At 38.7% G+C, this 21,385-nt stretch overlaps 1 protein-coding gene across 4 annotated transcripts in view; it reads right to left on the reverse strand.

Annotated features, from left to right (window-relative positions):
• Window positions 1–21,385, reverse strand: part of fancl (FA complementation group L) — a 48,790-nt gene that overhangs the window by 2,648 nt on the left and 24,757 nt on the right. For 2 of the 4 annotated variants that reach the window (XM_028468174.1, XM_028468173.1), the window contains 5 exons: window positions 11,268–11,418; window positions 11,023–11,106; window positions 4,628–4,673; window positions 2,349–2,430; window positions 1,597–1,713 (listed from right to left, as the gene is read on the reverse strand). In XM_028468174.1, coding sequence (XP_028323975.1) covers window positions 1,597–1,713; window positions 2,349–2,430; window positions 4,628–4,673; window positions 11,023–11,106; window positions 11,268–11,418 — 480 coding nt within the window. Of the gene's footprint in view, window positions 1–1,596; window positions 1,714–2,348; window positions 3,764–4,627; window positions 4,674–11,022; window positions 11,107–11,267; window positions 11,419–21,385 lie in introns of those variants that run through there. The other 2 variants (XR_003675617.1, XM_028468175.1) reach the window with 2 other exon arrangements.

Consider the following 21,385-nt stretch of genomic DNA (forward strand, 5'->3'; position numbering starts at 1 on the left):
CTCATCCAATCCATGGAGGAGGCCTGTGACCAGATGGAGGTAGCAGCAATGCAAGGGTGGATTTGTCATTCAAGACGTTTCTTTCCAAGGTGTTTTGCTAATGACGACATTGCCTGCGATGTAGATGAAATTCTCTGGTCAGATCCAGCTAGACGAAGAGACGATGTCTCATTTTTTTTTTTTTTTTTTTTCTCACATTTTGTTTCAGTATTATGAACCTCCATGTCAACATTTTGGGCGCGTTGAGAAATAAATGAGTTTCTTCAGTCTGCAACATTGGTCTTGTGTAGTGTTTGGTGAATTTACATTATATTTGTACTTTGTTGATAGTAGCCTACTCTAATCATAGGGAAGTAGAAGTGCTAATAGTGTTTTAGGTTTATCACAGCAGAGTGTAACTCGTGCAAACAGATTACAGTAATGTGAAACATGTGTGTTTCATATGGTAACAAAGTGTGGTTTTTACAAGAGTGTTTAATTATGCAAAGGATCTTGCTAACTGGGTGTGTGGTTGTACTAATTGTGTGTAGTGTTTTGAAAACACGGGCCCTGTTTTGAAAATCGTGCTTAAGCAATCCAAAAAAACTAATAATAACTAGAAACTTTGCATTGCCGCGGCAATGCAACCGGGAATACAAATCCAGAGACAATGAACAGCATTTCATTCAGTAATTGAAGTATTAAAGAATTATTTAGAGTTGCAGAGACCAGAGCAGGACTTGAACCAGGGTCCTCATGATGATTGCTTGAACTTAGAAGCAGGGTCTGATCACACAGAGCTGCCCATGAGAAGCTAAGAGTAAAAGTCCACCTTGTGGATGCAAAGTAAGAGGAAATGCAAAACCTTCCCACTTAAAGTATAATTATTTTAAAAAAGTAGAAGATTGTAGAAACATTTTAAGCTATAAATTGTAGCTTTAAAAGCAGTATTACTAAAAGTTAAGAAGCAACTCTAGCAGACCTAATCAACCACTCAATCATTGCATGATCACAAAAAATTGCACAAAATCTTGAATAACATAAAAAGCAAGTGATTTATCATTCTACAAAATATATATTATAATTGTCACTGAGAAGCAGAACAATTTGATCTTTGAATGGTGTAAATTGGTTAAGATTTGCATTATTATTGTAAAATGGTGTTAATTAAAAAATTCATATACATTTATTTTGTCAGAGTGCAACTCCTAAAAGTTATGGTAGGTATGGTAAAATATGGCAGTGAAAGCATAAAATCTAATATTACATTAAAATTATGTGTTAGCATCTCACAATTTGCTTTGTAGCAGTTTCACTATGCAGTGGAGCATTTTAATATTTGAATAGTGTAGATTGGTTAAGAATTGGCTAAGTTATAGCTACACAAAAAAGTGCGGAAGAGTAAGAAAAATAAGAATAATAAAACGGATCTTAAAAATACTCATCCCAGCTTTGTAAAACTGTCAACCAGTAGATACAAGTGGAAACCACTGGAAGGTAAATTTAGTGCCTTTATTTTACACTTTATCCCAAACAGGAAGTATTGAACAAAGTCAGAACAGATTTGCACCTTGTATGTGTGTACATGTGTGTACATGTGTGTACATGTGTGTATACCTCATACAGACAGGCCTGATGAAACGGCTGCCCACAGCAAGGGTCATTACACACTTGATCAGGAATGGCTGCTTCAAGATGGTAGGAGTAACAGATGCCACACTCAATGTTAAAACTCTATAAACACACACACACACAAATCCAATTAGCATTTCATCTGTCACTGCATTCGGAGTTAAAATACAAACTAACTCTGGACCAAAAACCTCCCCCGGAACCCCAGCTTTAACACACCCATCTCCTCTCAGTATAATGTTTACATTTTGTTGTAATGACACACCCCTTTTTCATTTTTTTCTAAAGCTATCCATTAAAGGATGACAGGGTAGAAAAATAAACATCTGGTCAACTCCACTTTTTTTTTACACTTCTCTGAATGTTAATGAAGGCGAGGCATTAATCACGGCGGATAAACACAACGCCCTTTCAACCCATCCGCGGGGGGAGGGGGGATTTAAAAAATGAATAATGGTTTTGCATGATTAAAGTGGTTTGACATCTTTGTTATCGTATCCCATCTGTAAACAACCAAATTAAAGGCAAAACGTCTATAGCAATTAAAATGGATATAGAAAAGAAAATACTTTTAAATGGACATAAAAACAAAGCAGTGGCTGTGCATCCACCCCCTTAAAGCTCAATGCTTAGACAGATAGCGACCATGTCCCTGTAAACACACACAGCTCCTCCAGGTAATGGTTACAAGAACAGACATATTTGAATTGGAAAAGAGGGGCAACTGTGTGACATACAGATTTTTCGTGGGTGGCAGATGAAGGGAATTCGATCTCCAAAACATCCCGAAGGTTGAGCAAGACGCTGGAATCCGGGTTCCTGCCAGCAGACCACAGACAGCTCCTTCACACACTAATTAACCACATGCAAATGAGCCTGCAAAGACACTGGGGGATGATTAGGAGACTTTGTGCTACTGTAGAAAAGGAGAGATAAGAAAAACACAGGAAGGAGACTGTGGAGCTTCACACTGAGCATCCGTGGGGATGTGTGTCATGCAGAGACGTTGAAACCGGAGGAGGAATTTGTACTTGATCATCAGCCACCCCCCAATAGGATGATCGGATGCTTATGTAAATAAAGCACATTAGACGAAACTAGACCTTAGGCTCAAATATTTGCATCCACTAGAGTCAGATAAGCTAGAATTCTTCAGAAATGATGTTCTGTCAACAGACAAAGCTAAAGCAGGTAATCAGTTAATAGCCTATCAAGTGAAGTACATCCTTCCATGGCGGAGGTTCCAACATGCATCATGCAGTGGCAGCTGTTGTGCTGGAGGCCATAAACAGATCACAGGGACAGTACTAGAATCATGATTAGCAGGACAAATTGTAAACACCATTGTGTTAGTCCCCATCAGAAGTCTTTTTAGAACAACACCACAATGCATCGGATCACATGTGTGCCAAAACTTCTGAAAATCAAGCTTTCCAAGTTTGTCAGTCTGCATATGTTGTCATAGGATGACAACATGTAGATTTTTATTTTCAGATATATCAGAAGAGAGGGCTATGAAATACGAGAGTAAAGGATGTTAGGGAGGACAGAACAAAGACGGACAAGAGCGTGCTGTTGGTAAACCATAATGTGATGCAATTATTAGGCAGAGGAGTGAAATCTGACTGAAGATTGGAGTAGAAAGAAGGAGTAAGTGTGTGCTTAAAAGAGTGACAGAGCTACAGTATTTGTTGGAAGGATTTCTAAAGATATACAGTATAACAATGGAAGCTATCCCAAAGCCCCAGATGTGCCTGTGTGTCAACAACAGATGTGATGTAATAGTGGCTTTTGGACGCCATCGCACCGCTACGGACCCACCTGGCCAGGCAGGCATGCGACCCCTGTGGGGACACAGACCCCAGGCCACACAGAGGCACCCACACCCCCCAGCGCAAGCCTGTAAGACAGAGATCCCAGCGCGCCACAGCCTCGCTTTCTGGTTGGTATTAAAGCTTAGGGCAAAAAATAAACATTTATTAAGTCTTTTAATGATAATGGCTGATGAAACATTCTAAACCAAACAGAATGAGCCAACACGCATTTCTCCCTATTGCCTTGAACAGACAATGATGCTGGTGCGCTTTCTTGACGGTTTGAAGAGGCGTCCACTCTGCCGGAAATAACGAAGAAGAAGAAGACGGCTTGGAGGCTGGAAGAAGACAAGCACGGTGGATCAAACGCTCAGAAAACAACAAATAACCGCGTCACAGTTGGAATGCAGACACGACAGTTATAAACCAAATTTGTTCCTCATACAAATGACATATTTAGATTTGTTTTAGTGGTAAACCAGCTTTTATTAACCAACAATTGTTAATGTCAACAACAGATCAGCGCACGGGGCAATAAGCGTACGTCTAACACAAACAGTCGCGCAGTGCGCGCAAGAGACCCAGTGGATCTATTTACATGATCCATGTATTAAAACTAAGGATAATCCATGTTCTTGTGCAGAAAAAAGGATTGTATCAACAGTAGATGTTGTCCTTCTCTGCTCCACAGTCCTGCAACGCTGAAGCTGCGCTCACAGAAATGGAAAGAACGCAAGGACACTATGTTACCAAACCCGACCAGCAGTTCAAAATATCTGTCCAAACCCGACCTGTCGGATACTGTTGGGCTTCTGGTCAGTTATCCATCCTCTAGTCACAGCATTAGCCGTGAAGAGTTTTTAATAATATTTTGTGTATGTCAGAAGTATGATACAATGGCTTCTACAGCATAAAATAATCCTGGTTCAATAAATTACAAGAAAACAATGTATTTTATTGAGCAAAAAAATTGTTAGCTTGAACTCGAAACATTTTCTGAGTATTTTTAACTGTTATATCTTACTGAGTACCCCCTGCAATGTGCTCCTGTACCCCTGTTTGGGAACCACTGCACTAGACTATACTTATGGTATAAGAAAAGCAGTGATTAACCTCAACAAAGTTGCAGAAAGTGTCACAGTAGAGGGAGAGCCAAAGAGAAAAGAAGAGAACAATCAGGTCTGAGTGACCTCACACCTTACCATAAATGCATGTTGGCGTTGAGCTTCGCCCTCAGGGGAGTCACCACTGCATCATGAGAGGACATTGTTAGTGCATCTAAATTACAACTGTCAGCCTTCTATTTCCAGTCTGTATCCACACATTTTCAGAATCTGTAGATCCATTTGAACTGTTTGGACCAACTTTGGAAAACTTGAATTTCTTCAAAACCTCACTGTGTACAAATTTAAACATTGTCTATTTGACAACGGGCCAGTCCACCACTGACAGAAGTGTCAGTACAGACAGATATGAAGAATCAGTTCCACAGACAGCTCTGTCTGTGCAGCATTCATCACTATTTGTTATTCCTACATGCAAAAAGCAATATTCCTGTGTGACCCCTCTGTATTTGAGGGTCATTGCCTGCTTCACCATCTTGGTGGTTGAAGTGTGCCTGAGTTTAATATCTTTTGAGTTGCATTGCTAGGCAACGGAAAAGGGAGTTTCATGACCTTGAGTATAAAGAAACAATGGCTGACAATTGACAAAGACTTAAATAGGAAGCCACAGCCCAGGCTCGTAAGGGCAGCGTTGTGATAGAATGAAAACGTGCTGTTGTAAAATAACTGCTGTGACAGACACTGTTCCTTTGTCTGTTCCTGTTCTAATGGATCTGAAATAACACTTTCTTGTCTTCAACTTGCACTAGCGGTAGTATGTATGATGAATTCATCAATAGTTGATCAGTGTTTTGTATAAAGGGACGGTTTTCAGCAGGTTCCAATTCAACATTCAGTGACTACTTCATACTTTGTACGAGATTTAAAAAAAATGTATGGTTAAAATAATCATATTTAAAAAGAGATCATTAGTAAACAAGATTAAAGTCAATAATAATTGTAATTGCATAATTGATCATTAATTACAATTATGGTGTAATTATAACTGTAACTGTAATTTGAGTAATATAGTTTAGATAATTGACTTTGTAATTGTAATTGCCATGACAATTGTATTCTATTAAAACTGTCAATCATAATTTAACGCAAAACTATGTACAGTTCTACAAATATGTATTTAATTATTAAAATATGTTTCATATCAAGCTTTCCCAAATTTTACTATTTAAAAAAAACATAAATGGAGGTTTATACTGACACAAAAAAGGTTTCGACGCCCACACCAAAAATATTAAAAGCTATATTTTCAACGATTAGGAAGCCTAATAAGTTAAGCAATAAATTAGGTGATTTGTTTTTAGTTTATTTTACAACTGATTCAGGACCCAATATCATCTGAGGATAAAAAAAAAAATGTAATTTAAATGTAGGTCACTAATCAAAATTGAATTGAAATTGAACAAAGGTAATTGAAAATGTAATTGTAACTGAAAAATGTAATTGACCCCAAACCTGTAGTAAACCATTATTCTCTGTCTTCAATTCGTATTCTCCAGATGTTCACTGGAAACACATTGCTGGATTTACAATCGAACCTGGAATACTTTGTTAAATGTCAGATTATTGTTTCTGTATCTCTGCATTTTGTTTTTTATTATTTAAGTAAGAATATAACATATACATTCTTGATATTTCATTGTTTAACCCAGTGATTCCAAAACTGAGGGGCGCCTGCTGGTGGTGGGTGTGACGTCATGACATCAATACAGTAAGATATGATGTAAGGATCCCGAATAAGTCTCTTTAATTACACATTTTTGTACTAAAATGTCTTAAACATAAACACATAAGCTGTATCCAGTGAGTCCCATGATTAGGGTCATTGATGGCAACTCTAGTCCTGGAGGGCTGCTGTCCTGTATGTATATGATGTCTAGCTGCGTTTCCATTACCATTGGAAATGCACAAAATCTAAAAAGCGTGACAAAAACTGGTAATGAAAACACCTAAATTTAAAAAAAAAAAAAAACACTCAAATATTGCAAAAAATGCTTTCATGAGGTGGAATTTCAGACATTTCAATATTGAAATGTGTCACAAAAGCGCTATGGAAACACTCTTTCTGCAAATACACAGAGCGTGACGTACCTGGTCACATGATCGCTTCTCTCTGAGAAAACATGACGCGGTAGGTGTGGACAGAACAGGAGACATGGACATTTCTAAGCATTATACTTGAAAATGATCACTGCCACATTAGACGTGAAACAACAAAGGAATACGGAGTGATATAAGGACGTTCTGAGTCTCCGTCTTGCTGCAGCGAAGTCTCGCGAGATGAGATTTCAAAGGGGACTTACGAGGTTCCTGCCTAAAGTAACGTTCATTGGAAACACCTTCAAAACAAAATTATACTTTGTTGACATTTAGAAACATCGCCTTTATTTTGAAAAAATCTGTAATGGAAACCCAGCTTCTGACTGCTCAGTATATTTCACGTTTAACCATGTAAAGCAGATTGAGTGACACTGTGCACTACATATACTGTAACTTTACCTTGAATACAGATTTTTGATGATCGTGTCATTATACAGCTGTTAATTAGACAAGCTAATGAGCTACTCACTATCATGTTTGTTGGAGCAGCAAAATATCTACATGGTAGGACATGATAGGGCCTGTAGTAATGCCCACCACTGACTGTGTTGCTTTAACTCCAACTGACCATCGTCAGGTGAAATACTGAAAAAAGGCCAACATTGACCTTAAAAGTCCAGTATTATGCTACTTTTCTCAATTTGTTCTAAGAACCCCAACAACTTAGTATTTGAGGTTAATTTTCCCAAACTCGCCTGTTTTCTGGAGTTTTAGCCTCTGAAAAGTCACTTTCATGACCCTTCTAAAAACAGGCTGCTTTTGGGCCTTTATGCGTATGCATGAGTGGGCGTGTCTGTAGACTACACACCACAGCTGATCACCGTACTGATTGTCTTATGCTATCTACACAATCTTGTTATGGTTTTCAGCCAAAAAATTGCACATTACAGTAAAACACATGGCTATTGTGATTGTGAGTCCGACAATCGCTGCTTCAGTGTGTGTGTGTGTGTGCGGCAACAGCAGCAGAGTAAACTGTCAATTGGGTCAGCTGTTTCAAACACTCACCGCCGTGTTCAGCTGCTCAGTCGCTTTCTTGTCCTTCTCACCTCTTCTAACCACAAGAATAGTCCATTTAAGGTAGGGTTGGGCACCGAGAACTGGTTCCAAATAAGAACCGGTTCCTAACGTCCGGTTCTGGAACTGTTACGAAGATGTTTGCATCCTAAATGCTCGTACCAGTTTGTTTCCGTGGCTTGCTCTGTTTGTTTACGAGGGGTTTGTATAAGATGTGTTCATAACGCGACTGTGGCGACTGCAGTTTGTGTGTGTGTGTGTGTGCGTGTGCGTGTGTGTGTGTGTCTGTGTGAGACTGGCTGGGAGCCGCTGACCATAGGCTGACAGGGGAGAGAGAAAGCACTGATCACTTCTTCTCCGGCTGTATCATAAACAGCGCCGCTTCTACGGTTTAAACAATCAACTACTAAAGGATGAGTTCACCCAGAATGTAGGCGTATTTAAGAAGTTAACAGGTTTAATTTTTCCCTGCTAAATGAGGGAATGCTACTGCTGACGTCTCTCTGTAGCGGGGGAGGGGATGCTGCTAGGGCTTCTCGATTACAGAAAAAATTATAATCACAATTATTTTAGTCAAAACTGAAATCACGATTATTTGTCAACCAAAAAGTTATTTGTTTTTTGTACAAAAAAAACATAAAATATATTCTTTAAACATAAATAAAATCATTCAAACACTACAATTAAGTATGTTCACTGTTGCACAAAACAAACACTTCTTGCACATGATGTGTCTTTGCTCTAGGTCTTCATCATCAAACCCAAAGTGTTCCCATATAAGAGAATTTGACTTGCAATGCTTGTTTACCAAGCGTTTTTGCTGCGTTTCTCCTGCCATGTTTCAAGACCGCTAGCAACAACTTTCCTCGTGTTGGTCTGCAGGCTAGCTTTGGCTTTAGGAGAGGGGCGGGGTGGAGGGGAGGAGCTTGCATGAGAGTGGATTAAACAACTCAAATTTAGTAATAATAACCTGTGTGCCAATATTTATTATTTGTAGATGTTCAAAATAGTGTCTTTGATTTATTTAGCGAAAAAAACATATGACTAAAAGAAAAAACATTTTTTTTTTTTTTTTAATAATCGTTTTTTCTTGATTATGTTATTTTTGTAATCGTTGGGTGTAATAATTGAAATCGTGATCAACTTTTGATTAATTGAGCAGCCCTAGCTGCTGCCTCGGCTCTACAGACAGTGATGGACGGGGAAGTTGTTCCTTTTTTTTTTTTTGTCTTATACTCCATGTAACGAGGTCTTACATTAGTCCATTTTCTTTTGAATCTGGTGCAATTTTTGTGGCTTTAGAATCCATTTTAGGTTTACAATCTTCCCAACAATATAAACAAGTTGAAAATATAACTATTTTTTATAGTTTCTGTTTCCACTGTATCCAGAATAATAATAATCTCCAAAAAGAACTATTGATTGATTTGTCACATGACTGTTCCAGGGTTTGAGTTTGTTTTATTTTGTTACACATCTACCTGGGCTGTAGCTCTTTGATTTTTCGACTGCTACCAACTTGTCTGCAGTTTTATTTCAGCAAGTTTTAGTTTTACAGTTACAGGTGGGGACCTTTGTAATTAATACCCTAGTTACAGTACAGCAACAAAATTAAACTGTATCAACTCAGGGGTCTATTCTCCCATCTGGACTGCACGCCTGCAGTTACGGATTCTCTCCTATGCGTATTCTCCGATCCAGGCAGTTGACACGCCCACTGCAAAAAGCGCATATGTGTGAATGAAGGCGGGCTGAAGGAAAAGAGGCGGTGATGTCATTTTCTTGGGCTGTCTAGAAATCACGAAACGGCTTGTAAATGTCATTGAAATCAGTGAAAATGATAAAGTTCACTTTTAATTGGAAACGCTTTCATTGATAAACAATATAACAGGTTGATTTGATCAGATCATTGATCAGATTATTGCAGAGTGACTGAGGATCAGCCGCATCCTTCTGTCCAAGTCACAGTTAAAATCTCTGTTCTTGATCATCATCATCATCATCATCATCGCTGTAAAGCATGACCGAGTTAGATGTTGGAGATATGAGGAATTTAACCAGGGCACAGAGCGTCCTGCTTTAATACAGAGGGATGTTTGGAGTGAAACAGAACTATTGGCTTCTATAATACACAGTTTTAAATATCAATAGTTTAAAGCTGAGCCTCATTAATATATGCGCGGGAACAGTTTGTGTTCCATCCTCATCTGCATATGACAACTTGTTTCACTCTGTAGTGGATCAAACTGTGACTTTATGTTGGACATAATTGAAAATAGTTGAATCACTGTGACCAACGTGGACAGAAGTCTGCGTCTGTCAGAGTTTCAATTAATCGCGCAGCAGCAGCTGAGTGATCACTGCTGCTGCTTCCTGACGCACGTGTCCGTGTGGCTTCAAATGTTTGGAATCAGAACAGTATCATAATGAATGAACTCTTGCAGGGTTTTTTCACGACCGCACATGCTTTGTTTCAGAGTTGTATTTCAGATTCACAAATGCACACACTCTGGTTCACAAATATATATTTGTTTTGCAGTTGTATTTCAAATTCACAAATGCACACGAGCTGTTTTGCAAATATATATTTTATGCAAACTTGTAATATAAATTCTGAAATGCCCCCGCTCTACTTCACAAATATTATTTTGAGGCACACTTGTAATATAAATCCACAGATGATGCAAATTGCTGAATGTGCATTTACAAACTGCTTCTGTGCTGTGAAACCTCTGTATTTGTGAGAGAAATGTGTGTGGTGAATTTTGAGACTGCCCTGACGTTGCAGGTCAATGAACGTCACCATTGGCTGATAAAACTGATTGACAGAGTCATCAGCCAATCAGGTGTGTTTGCTTTCAGCCAAATATATCGCTTGTTACATTTTCTCCACACTTTTAAACCAAATGCAGAGCTACTGATACGTGTGCGCATATGCAGTGCTCAAACAAGAGTGAAATACAACTGCAAAACAAATATATATGTTTGTGAACCAGTGTGCATTTGCGAAACAGTTTATGTGCATTTGTGAATCTGAAACACAACTGGGGGGGGGGGGGGGTTAAATCCAGAGAACACATTTTGTGTTTGTAGCTTTACTTATATGACACTAAAAATCCAACTCAACCATTTGGAGCAGACTTTTTATGAAATGTGGAATAGCAAGGGAGAGAGGAAACTTTTTCAACTTTGGCCCTCTGAATGAGGCTAAAGGAAAGTACAGTATATGGCTGTATTAAAACCATTATGGCCATGCTATAATACAGCGTGTTAGTTTTAACACAACTTTTCTGTTACTGCACTGCTTGGAAATATACTTTGAAGTGCTCCCATCTACTGTATCTAGGGTCCAAACTCACCATGCTCTGGTCCCAGCAGGCAGCAGTCTGGCAGCATTTTTGGGTGTCTGGGATCCAGTTCCACTTTGATGGATACGTTGTTTCCTGCAATCACGCACGCACACACACACACCACAGGATCTGTTACTATTCAGACAGAGCAGGATGATCATTTTGCCACCTCATACATCATAAGAAACATATTGTACATAGTCCTGCATTGTTTGCTAGCTCTGCTGAGATGTGCCTAATTTTCTTTAACATACCGATGGCGATCCGCCGCATGGTGTCAGCCCTGCTGGGTTTTTCCGGCTCCAGGATCCAGGTCTTGTTGTCAATCTCGTCTAGAATGTCCCAAAATTCAGTCAGGGAATCCAAAACTTGCAGAAACTGGCTGTGGAGCTGCACCAGGGTGCTCTGACAAAACAAAACACAGTGGCCATTAAAGAGCAAAACATCCAGAAGGTACTACTTCAAAAAACCAAATCAAGACAGTGAATCTCTTCTCCTTCTCCTGGCTCTGTAAATTAAGTTTAGAAATCCAGAAGTGTGACATTGGACTTCAGTCAATCAGAGATCTTTGTACAATCATGTGCTCCGTGGGCTGTTTTGGGTGATACTATTGGCTACTAGAATGAAGTCAGGCACCTTCAGGTACCATACCCAGAATCATAATAATTTATTAATGGCCATACAACAGAGTTGGTGGAATTTGTTTTCGGTGCAGCACATCATGCTCACATCTCCTGTGTCAGTTACATACATAGTTATATACAAACAATGCAACATTACAACACATAAGTTACTTTAGGTATTTGATTAGTGTGTAGTGGGGAAAAACTGTTCTTATATCTGGGTGAGTTGGCTGACTAAGACCTGATGTGAGGATACTCTCAATTATGGCTGCGTAAAACTGAAGAAAGATGTTGCGTCTGACTCTGAACTTTTTGAGCTGTCGTAAGAAAAACAGCCTTTTATTTTATACAGCTCTGTTGAACTCTCTATTCCTGTCAACCTGAGCAGTGATGACTTCATCAAATTCTTTACTGATAAAATTCAATTAGAAACAAAACTAGTGCCCCCCCTAATATTTTTTTCAAACAAAGCAGCTCCTTAAATTACCCCAACATGTGGCTTTTGTTTGCAGAGTTTCACTCCAATTGGTCTAGCTGAACTGACCTCAATAGTTAATGCTTTTAAACCAACAACCTGTCTTTTAGATCCAATCCCAACTCCACTATTTAAAGATGTTCTTCCACGAATTAGCACTAATATGATGAACTGAATTAACACATCTCTAGTAACATGTTATGTGCAACAGGCCTTTAAAACCGCTGTAATCAAACCTCTCCTTAAAAAAAACTTACCCTTGATCCAAGTGATTTGTCCAATTATAGACCAATATCCAAAATTCTTGAAAAAATCATTGCAGGTCAACTATGCGATCATTTACATAGGAACAATTCATATGAGAGCTTTCAGTCTGGCTTTAGAGCCCATCACAGCACAGAGACTGCCTTAGTAAAAGTAACCAATGATCTCCTCTTAGCCTCAGACAGAGGGTTGATCTCAGCTCTGGTGCTCTTAGATCTCAGTGCAGCCTTTGATACAGTGGATCATCATCTACTGCTGCAGAGACTGGAAAGTTTTTGGGATTAAAGAAATGGCGCAAAGTTGGTTTAAATGTTACTTATCAGACAGAACCCACTTTGTTCATTTTAATATTCTCTCCTCAGCTCACGCCAGAGTTAACCATGAAGTTCCACAAGGTTCAGTTTTAGGGCCAATACTTTTTATATTATATACTGTATGCTTCCACGAGGCAACATTATTAGAGAACACAATATAAATTGCGGATATAAATGCGGATGATACACAGCTCTATTTGTCAATGAAATCACATGAAACATATCAGTTATTAAAACCCTGGGCTTGTCATAAAGGGATCCTCCACTGTTTTCACAATTATGGCCTAAAACCTTTGAAATGTCCTTATTAGAAGATCTATGCCTAACAAAACACATTATTATTATTTTGGTTTCATTCAGTTATAAAACTGGGACTACTTTACCCTGTACACCGCCATGTAGAAATGACATCATTGGTGACGTGTTAAGCCCCTTTTAGTACATTGAGATCTATAGGAGTTGAAGCATTCAGGATCAAATAGCAGCTTTTTCAGTCAAAATGACAACTTGTGCTGCTTTGGGTTGCTCTAAAAATCAGTAAAAAATAAAACATTTGACGTAAACCTCTTGTTTACTAAGAGATAATAAATTAAAACAATGACCTGAAAAAAATTGTGGCCACAGGGGGCGACAGTTCCCACTCTGCTGTATCGTAGATGCCATTAAGAAGAGAAGAAGAGCTCTGTGTGCATGTAAACAAAGGCAACCAGGATTCACTGCTGCTTGAGCAGTGATTCTGCATATCCTGGTTGCCTTTATTTCTGCATAAAGTTACAAACATCACCGCAGCGGAGCACAGCTACTTTACACGGAGCATTAGACTTCCGTACTAGAACTATCAATCAACGCTTACTGAGGGCTGTGATTAGAGGAAACCCTCCTTCCTCCTGTCAGCATGTAGAAGAGGCGGGGCCATCAGTGAAAGTCGGTGACGAATGATCGTCACAATAATCTGTCTCAGCTAATAGCAAAATTTTATCGCAATATCTTAGAGGGCAGTCACTGACATTTAATGACTAAATATACAAAATTAAAACACTTTTACTAAAATGTCAACAGTTGGACTAGGATTGGGGTTTATTTACTCTGTAAAAAGCGAGCCAGCATTGGTGAAGCCAAAACAAATGTATTCTTTAAGTAAATGTACTAGAGTGTTATTGTTGTGTAAATGCCAGTTAAAAACAGGACAGGAGTGCTCTGTAAAAGTTTCAACCCCTGAGGGATGAAGCACTTCAATAACTCCTACCAAGGTCTCTTTAATTAGCTTGTTGGGGCTAATACTCATTCACTGTAATTGTTATTAAAAAAAAGCCATGTGATGCAAATTTCAAAGCTTAATAAACATTCGGACTCATGTCCCAACTATTACCAGCCATGGGCACTCTGAGCACCTGCCGAGCACTCCGAAAATGAAAATAATTGATGCCAGCAGAGCAAGAAGCAGACCACTTTTTTCACTTCAGACTGTAATTAAAACACCAGTTAACAAGAAAATTATAGGTCAAGTTGAGGTTTAGAAGATCAAGCTAACTTTTTTGTGCAAAGTTGCATCATTCAGAGTTCATGCTAGATTTTAAATACATGTGTGTAGAGTAAGTCGATTGTAAAGGTATAGTGCTGCTTTGCAGTAACACTTTAAAGCTATTCAAATAAACCAAACCAGTATTCTTGGTACAGCATCATATGGGACTAAAGAACAGATTGACATTATAGTTGTAAAAATCCTCCTTTCCTGGTGTTTGTCTTCCTCAAGCTCGGCTCCTACCACTTCCCACTCCTACGACCACAGGGATCACGTGGCATTATTGTCCCTGTACAATACCTCTAAACGTGTCTTCCATGGAGAGTACTAGTGCTTATGTACCATTCCCATCTTCTGTAGGATTTACTGTTGCTGCACTGTGCATCAGCTTGTTGAACCAGCTCCCAGTCTCAGTAAGGGAGGCTACTACCCTCTCCACCTTTAAAGCTAAACTCAAAACCTACCTATATGCTGAAGCGTATACCGTACAATAGCATTACATTAACCGCTAGAGCAGACATGGGCCCGTCCTTAAACGGTCGCATTTACAGTCCATGGAGACGGTGTTAGATTTCTTATAAACGAGAAGAGATTAAAATTCTGATGTAGCTAGTTATGATTTACAGTCCACATAAACGGGACTAAATCATAACATAATCTAACTGCTAGAGCGGACATGGGCTCGTCTGTAAACGGTCGCATTTACTGGTTCAATAAATGGGAAGAGATTAAAATTCTGATATAGCTAGTTATGATTAATAAAAGTTAATTACTCTTTAACCTGACCTTGTTAACAGTTAATTTCTAATACTAATTTAATTCCGAAATAAACTTAATTCCAAATTAGGTGGCAAGTTTATTCCGTTTTTAATTCCGAATTTAATAATTCCTCTTTCTTGTTAATGGTTAACAACACTTAGTTCCGCTTTAAGTTAATTCCGGTCATTTTGCGCATGTGCGACTTGTGGTGATGACGCGCTGGGTGACGACATAATCCAACATGGCGGCCCGGAATAAAGCGACACTATTTAAAAGGAGCCTTAAAAGACACGAATATAATGAAAAAAGGGGATGGATGTAGGCATAAACATGCGGACATTAAGATGGACACAAGGACTTACACACATGGAGATCATCGGACGTTTGAAGCATATTCACCCGGTTGTTAGAGCTACTGTCTTTACCAGGGTGCAAATATGTATTCCTGGTTATTGTTTTACTGGGCTTTATTTACAGGTGATTAGGTCCTATCGCTCTTCTGCTCCGTAGACCAAGGTGTGTAATTGTCGAGCTGCTGCTTCAAAACTACAATCAAAATAAAACAGTTTGTATGTGCGGTCTTCTATGTTACAACCGACAATAAAAGGTTTGTTGTGTGTTTTTCCCGATAGACGTGATACGTCATGTTCGCCCCCTGTCCAATCAGATCCTTCCCAACCCCCAGACCTAAAGCGGAAATAACTCAAGCTGAAAAATACGGTTATCCATGTAAACCTCAGTACAGTAATTACTTTTACCATGTTAACACGAAGCAGAACACTTTAATTCCGAATGATTTAATTCGGAATAACTAATTCCGGATTAAAAACGTCATGAAGTGTGGCCACTGGTAGTTTCAGGATTTCATTGTTCTTTTGATCTCTGTCTTTATTTATTTTGTATCTGGGGCTTGATATCTTTTTGTCATGGTGATCTGGTGTCCTGGCTATCCCTTGCTCTAGCATTTTTCTTGTATTTCAGTATTCTCTTAGTGTAATAGCAGCTGGTGGCTAAGGATGTTGGAATACTGTACTACAAGATGATTCTTAGTTTGTGGGTTTCAAATTTTCCTATGGTTGCACATTTCTGTATATATCCCATCTCTCTGGGACTGCTGATACGGTTCCGTCTTTTTCAACCCCATCCATGTACAAGTATGTCTCATTCTAGTAGCCCATTTGCCATCAGGTTGTCCTGGTTCCAACTCTGTAATTATTGGTTTCACTCATATTTGAGGTAGGTGGGTAGCATTGGGGGTTTGGCCTATGGACGCTGTATGGATGTTGTCCTTTTTCAATTTTTTACATTCAACAGTTCACCTTCCAACATTTTGTAATAGGTGACTTGTAACAAACCATTAGAAGGCCTGTAGAGTGAGACTGCTCAGAATACAGATAGGACAAACCTTGGTATTTTTTAATTTCATGTTTTCTTCTTTGCTTTAAAAATGTAAAACTTGCACTCGTAAGTGCAATTATACATTTCTTGTGCTAAATGCATTTCATAATAACCACCAAGATTTCATAACTATCAAATTGTTCTCTTTTAATTTTCTTTTTCTTTTTCTTTTAATCACAGTCCTTCTAAAAAAAACTGTAGCAAACTTTCAATGACAGACCCACACCCACACACTTGCTTACACTGAAAAAAATAGAAAATAAACCTGATAGGGATGGGAATGAGTGCTACAGAAAAAAATTAGGGGGAAAAATGAACCAAGAATTACAGGTCATTGTGCCAGCACAGTGCACACAATTAAGCATCGTCCAGGTGCGAAAGCCCTGGTAATTACAGCCCAATTAATGCCAGTGGTATGATTACGGTTATGGCTCAGGATAACTATGCTCAGCCCGGTTCAGAGAGAAGAAGAAAAAAGAGCAGAGGAAAAAGAAGAGCAGGTAATTGAATTCTTGCTCGATCTAAAGAACACGAGACAACGTGAGACTGGAGAAAAGCATGAAAGAGAGTGGTGATTCGTTCTGTGGCCATCTCAATCAGACCTCTTTATCTTCCTTGGGTTAGTTCCAATGAGTGGATGCGGGGGGGGGTTTGGAAACTAAGTCCTCCTCACTTATGCTAGTTTTTATGTTGTTAAATCCTGGCCCTTCTTGACAAAAACAATGAAGAAATACTTTAAAAAAATTAATTTTGAAGGATGTATTTTCAATTTAAAAAGAAAATCATATATGAACAGCTTTCAGGAAAAAAAATATAATTTATCAAGATTCATTCTAAAAAGGTTCTTTATGAGAGTACCTGTTAGCTTAGATTTCTACCTTTCTCAATTTGAGGACTTAAGAAATGTGCCTGTTGCCAAAGCTTGGAAAGAGTTTTTGTATGTTTGTTTAAATTGTAAACAACACATTTTTACTGACTGACACTAGGGGAAATTCAAAAAATGCCTTGATTATGGGCATTGCTCCTCCAATAGTTAAGACACGCCCAGTCACAGCAGCCCTGCTCCCACAGTGCCTCACAGTTCCACATTGATGGCTAACAGCCAACAGTGACGTCACTGAACCAAAAGACATCACCGATGTAATCTCAGCTAATAGCAAAATTCAATTGTAATAGCCAGCATTCAACTCACAGAGGGCAGTCACTGACATTGTACAACTTAAAATGTTAAATTTAAAGGGGCAATGTTATGAAAGATTCACTTTATAATGGTCTTGCTCCAGTGATATACATTCCTTTAGCCTCATTCAGAGGGCCAAAGTGGAAAAAGTTATGTTTCCTCCCTCCCTCATTATTCTACATTTTGTGAAAAGTCAGCTCCAAACAAGCGAGTTAGATTTTTGCCCCAATATTACATCATAAGGGGGAAACTCCTCCTCCCCTCTCTAACTACCTCACAGATAAAACAAACAAAAACAAGTTGACATTACAGTTCAGTATACAGATAATCCAGCATATAGATAAAGACCACTCACAATCAGTTTCACTTTTAGTAGCCGTTATGCCACCTTGTATCGCCTCTATTGGATGATCTGACATGTTTGTGAACCAATGTGATGCAGCGGTTAGACAAAACAATGAACTATTGTCTTGTATTAATGGACTATTGCTGTGGTCAGAAAAGGTCAGGATGACAAGAAAGCGGCGTATTAGCTCATGTGAGTGTTTGAAAGAGCTGACTCAGCTGATAGTTGAGAGTTTATTTTCCTGCGGCGCAGCGCGAGCGGTTATAATCAGTTCCATTTTTAATAGCCATTATACCACCTTGTATCGCCTTTATGGGATGATCTGACGTGACCCAATGTGACGGTCGGACAAAATAATGGACTATCGTCCTAAATGGACAATTTCTGTGAAGTGATGAGGAGAAGGAAGACTGTTAATGATTGACTGCTGCTGCTGCGATCAGCGTGTGTGTTTACGCCTACTATTGCATACGCACGAGGGCCTAAAAAATACTATGTTGTTGGGGTTCTTAGAACAATTGGAGATGGGTGAAAAATAGCATAATACTGGACCTTCAAATACTTTGACTAAAATGTGAATAGTGGGACTACGATCAATAAAATACATTACCTCATACCTAATCACACATGTAATCAGCAGAAAAAAAGTGGTTTTAGGGTAAACTCACACTAACTGTTGCAATATCGGTTGTAATAGCATCCAGTACTCTTACATAAACATTGTGCAGGCTGCTGGTGTGCACAGCTTACTCTTTTATTCACCTTGAGTTTACCTCTATAACTTGATACATGCACTTTTTGGATGCTAAACCAAATCACCACTGTTTAGCTTGCCAACACAAAGCTCAGCAAGTGCGCACACAACATATTTTTCCCTCATTCTGGTTCCACATAAACGGACAGAGTGGCACGTCTTTGCCCTGCAACAGAGCAGGCAATAATTACTCATTCAAATGAACATGTCAGGACTGCTGACAGACATGCACTTCCCCCCGCACACAACACAAAAACACACTTGGCACGGTTGAAACAACACACACGCACGCACACACATGTACACTGACACACACTTGCAAACAATTCATGTTGCAGTGTGGGTGAGATCCATCAACAGCCCAGCAGGCAGACAGGCTCCATACGGTAAAGCTGTTCTAAGCTGGTCCTCATTGTACGTCTGCTGTGTATCAGCCCAGCAACACACACATGCACACACACACACTAGCCCTCAGTAAGGTACACACTCAGGGCACTCTGTTCTTGAGCAAGGTTCGTCATTTCTAATTCCTTCCATATTGATTCATTATCATGAACACTTAATTTTCCTTTTTTAATGATCAAAACATTTTAAAACACATTATTCGGCAGTTGTGGCATTGTGTCACATCCCAAACAGATCCTGTCATTTTGTTGTTTATAATATTGCATTGGAATAAACCATATATTGTATATAGATTCATACAATACATAGATATCAATAAGTATTGCAGCTGCGTTGTAGATCCCTTAATGCTATGGTTGTCAACCTCTGGTCTATAGCAACATTTAAGAATGGGTAAAGGAATGAAATAATTTCACACGTTCACACACATGCATGCTAATTACAGTCTGAGATAAAGAGCAATCCAAAGGGAAAGACTAAATAAAAAATTACAATAAGGATGCCACAAAAACACACAAAGAACCTGCAGCAATATGAAAACGCTTTTTTGATCAAAACTAAGAGGATGTTTTCATTAAAAGGGTAGAGATACAGCAAATACGCTCACTAATCACACAGAGCAGTCTGCATCTAGATGGTTAGAAATGGAGAAAGATAACTAGAGGCCAATATTCCCTGCCAGTGAGACCTTTTGTGGGCAAACATAAAGGAGATAATGATCTTGAAAACCTTTGGTCTAATCATAATCAGGCACAACACATCTGGAGGAAAGTACCATATTGTCTAGGTTCATCCACAGGCTAATCTAGTTTCCATTTCCATGATTCTATTTTTCAGAACTGGAAAACAATTACCAGTCATTTTAAGTTTTTACATCAACTAATGAATAATTATCGATTAAAATAATTTTGTGAACTTTGTTCAACCTATACTTTACCGAGATCAGATTTTTTTTCCATATTTACAAATGAGAGGTTTTCTCTTGCAACATTCAAATTAGCATATAATTAAAGAAGACCATTCACTCATAGACAAACTGACTTTTACCATCCATAAGGAGGAAACAAGTGACAAAGAAACCTTAAAATACTGTATGTACCAATCTATACGTATGATTTATTCTAACCAGAGCTTAAATTTAGCCGGATCCTGCTGGAGCAAGATCCGGCACCTCCCAGGTTTTGACCAGCACTTTTTTGATTGGATCCAGCACCTTTTTTTTTTTTTTTTTTTTCCCCAGCATCATCATTTGCTTTTGATTAAATTTTGAATTATTATATTTGGACAGCTGCAGCTTTTATTCAGTTAAAATCACTGAAAACATCATTGTACACACAAAATTGAATGTAAAAACTGAGCTAAAATTGTGTCTTGTCAGCTTGGAAGACGGTAGAAAAAGGCTTAAAAAAATGCAATTGGATTTAAAGAATTTTTTAAGCCAATAAGTGAAGCTAAGCTTTAGTTAAAGAAGTCTGAGGTTGTTTCTGTGGAAATCGCGGAGCAGTAACAGCAGCACAGCAGCAGTTAGCGTAGCGAGTAGCAGAACCTGTAGCAACGATACTAATACAGGAGAACCTGCCTCCTATAGACAAGACACGGGAGGAGAACTATCCAGGCAACATGAAGAGGACTCAGGGACAGAGAGAAGACATTGACACAGAGGCTCAGTTCAAAGCCAAGATGAGCTGCTACTCTTGGCTCATGCAAGACAACATGTAAAAAGTTGCGAGGATACAAAGTTCTCCTTCTCTTTTGGACAAATAAAAAGTAAGCACACATATTTTTAAGTTCTGCTGTGCTGCTGATTCATTAGAGGAGTTACAATATGTATGGGTGTAAAAGTTAAAAGTGGCTAAATTAGCTGTGATTTTTGCGATGTCCTTGGTGCTGAAAAATAGCAGATTTGACAGCTGTGACTCAGAGTGAGAGACGGATGCGCTCTATAACGGGCAATTGTCTGTGCTTCTTTAACGCTGATTCATCATTATTTTATTAAACATTTAGGTTAATTGGTTGTTTGTGTTCACATGATAATATCGGCCCAATTAGTTAGCAAAAGGAGCTTTAAAAAATGTTTTTTTCCGTGACATATTGTCTTGCTCTTACAGCCGGAACAACACGCAGCCGGTGTTCTGGGACCTGATGATTTACAAATTAAGCACTGACTCTAACACTCAACAAACCCAGAATAAGTGGGAATCAGAACGTGGAGAGACTATTGGAGATTAACTTCGAGTTCAATTTTTCATTCATTTATATACAAAGAATAATCAGTGGAAAATGATCAATACATACCTTTTTTCTCCCCACGTCTGTATTTGTCATCAAAGGT

Source organism: Gouania willdenowi, chromosome 15 (assembly GCF_900634775.1).
Source record: "Gouania willdenowi chromosome 15, fGouWil2.1, whole genome shotgun sequence".
NCBI lineage: Eukaryota > Metazoa > Chordata > Actinopteri > Blenniiformes > Gobiesocidae > Gouania > Gouania willdenowi.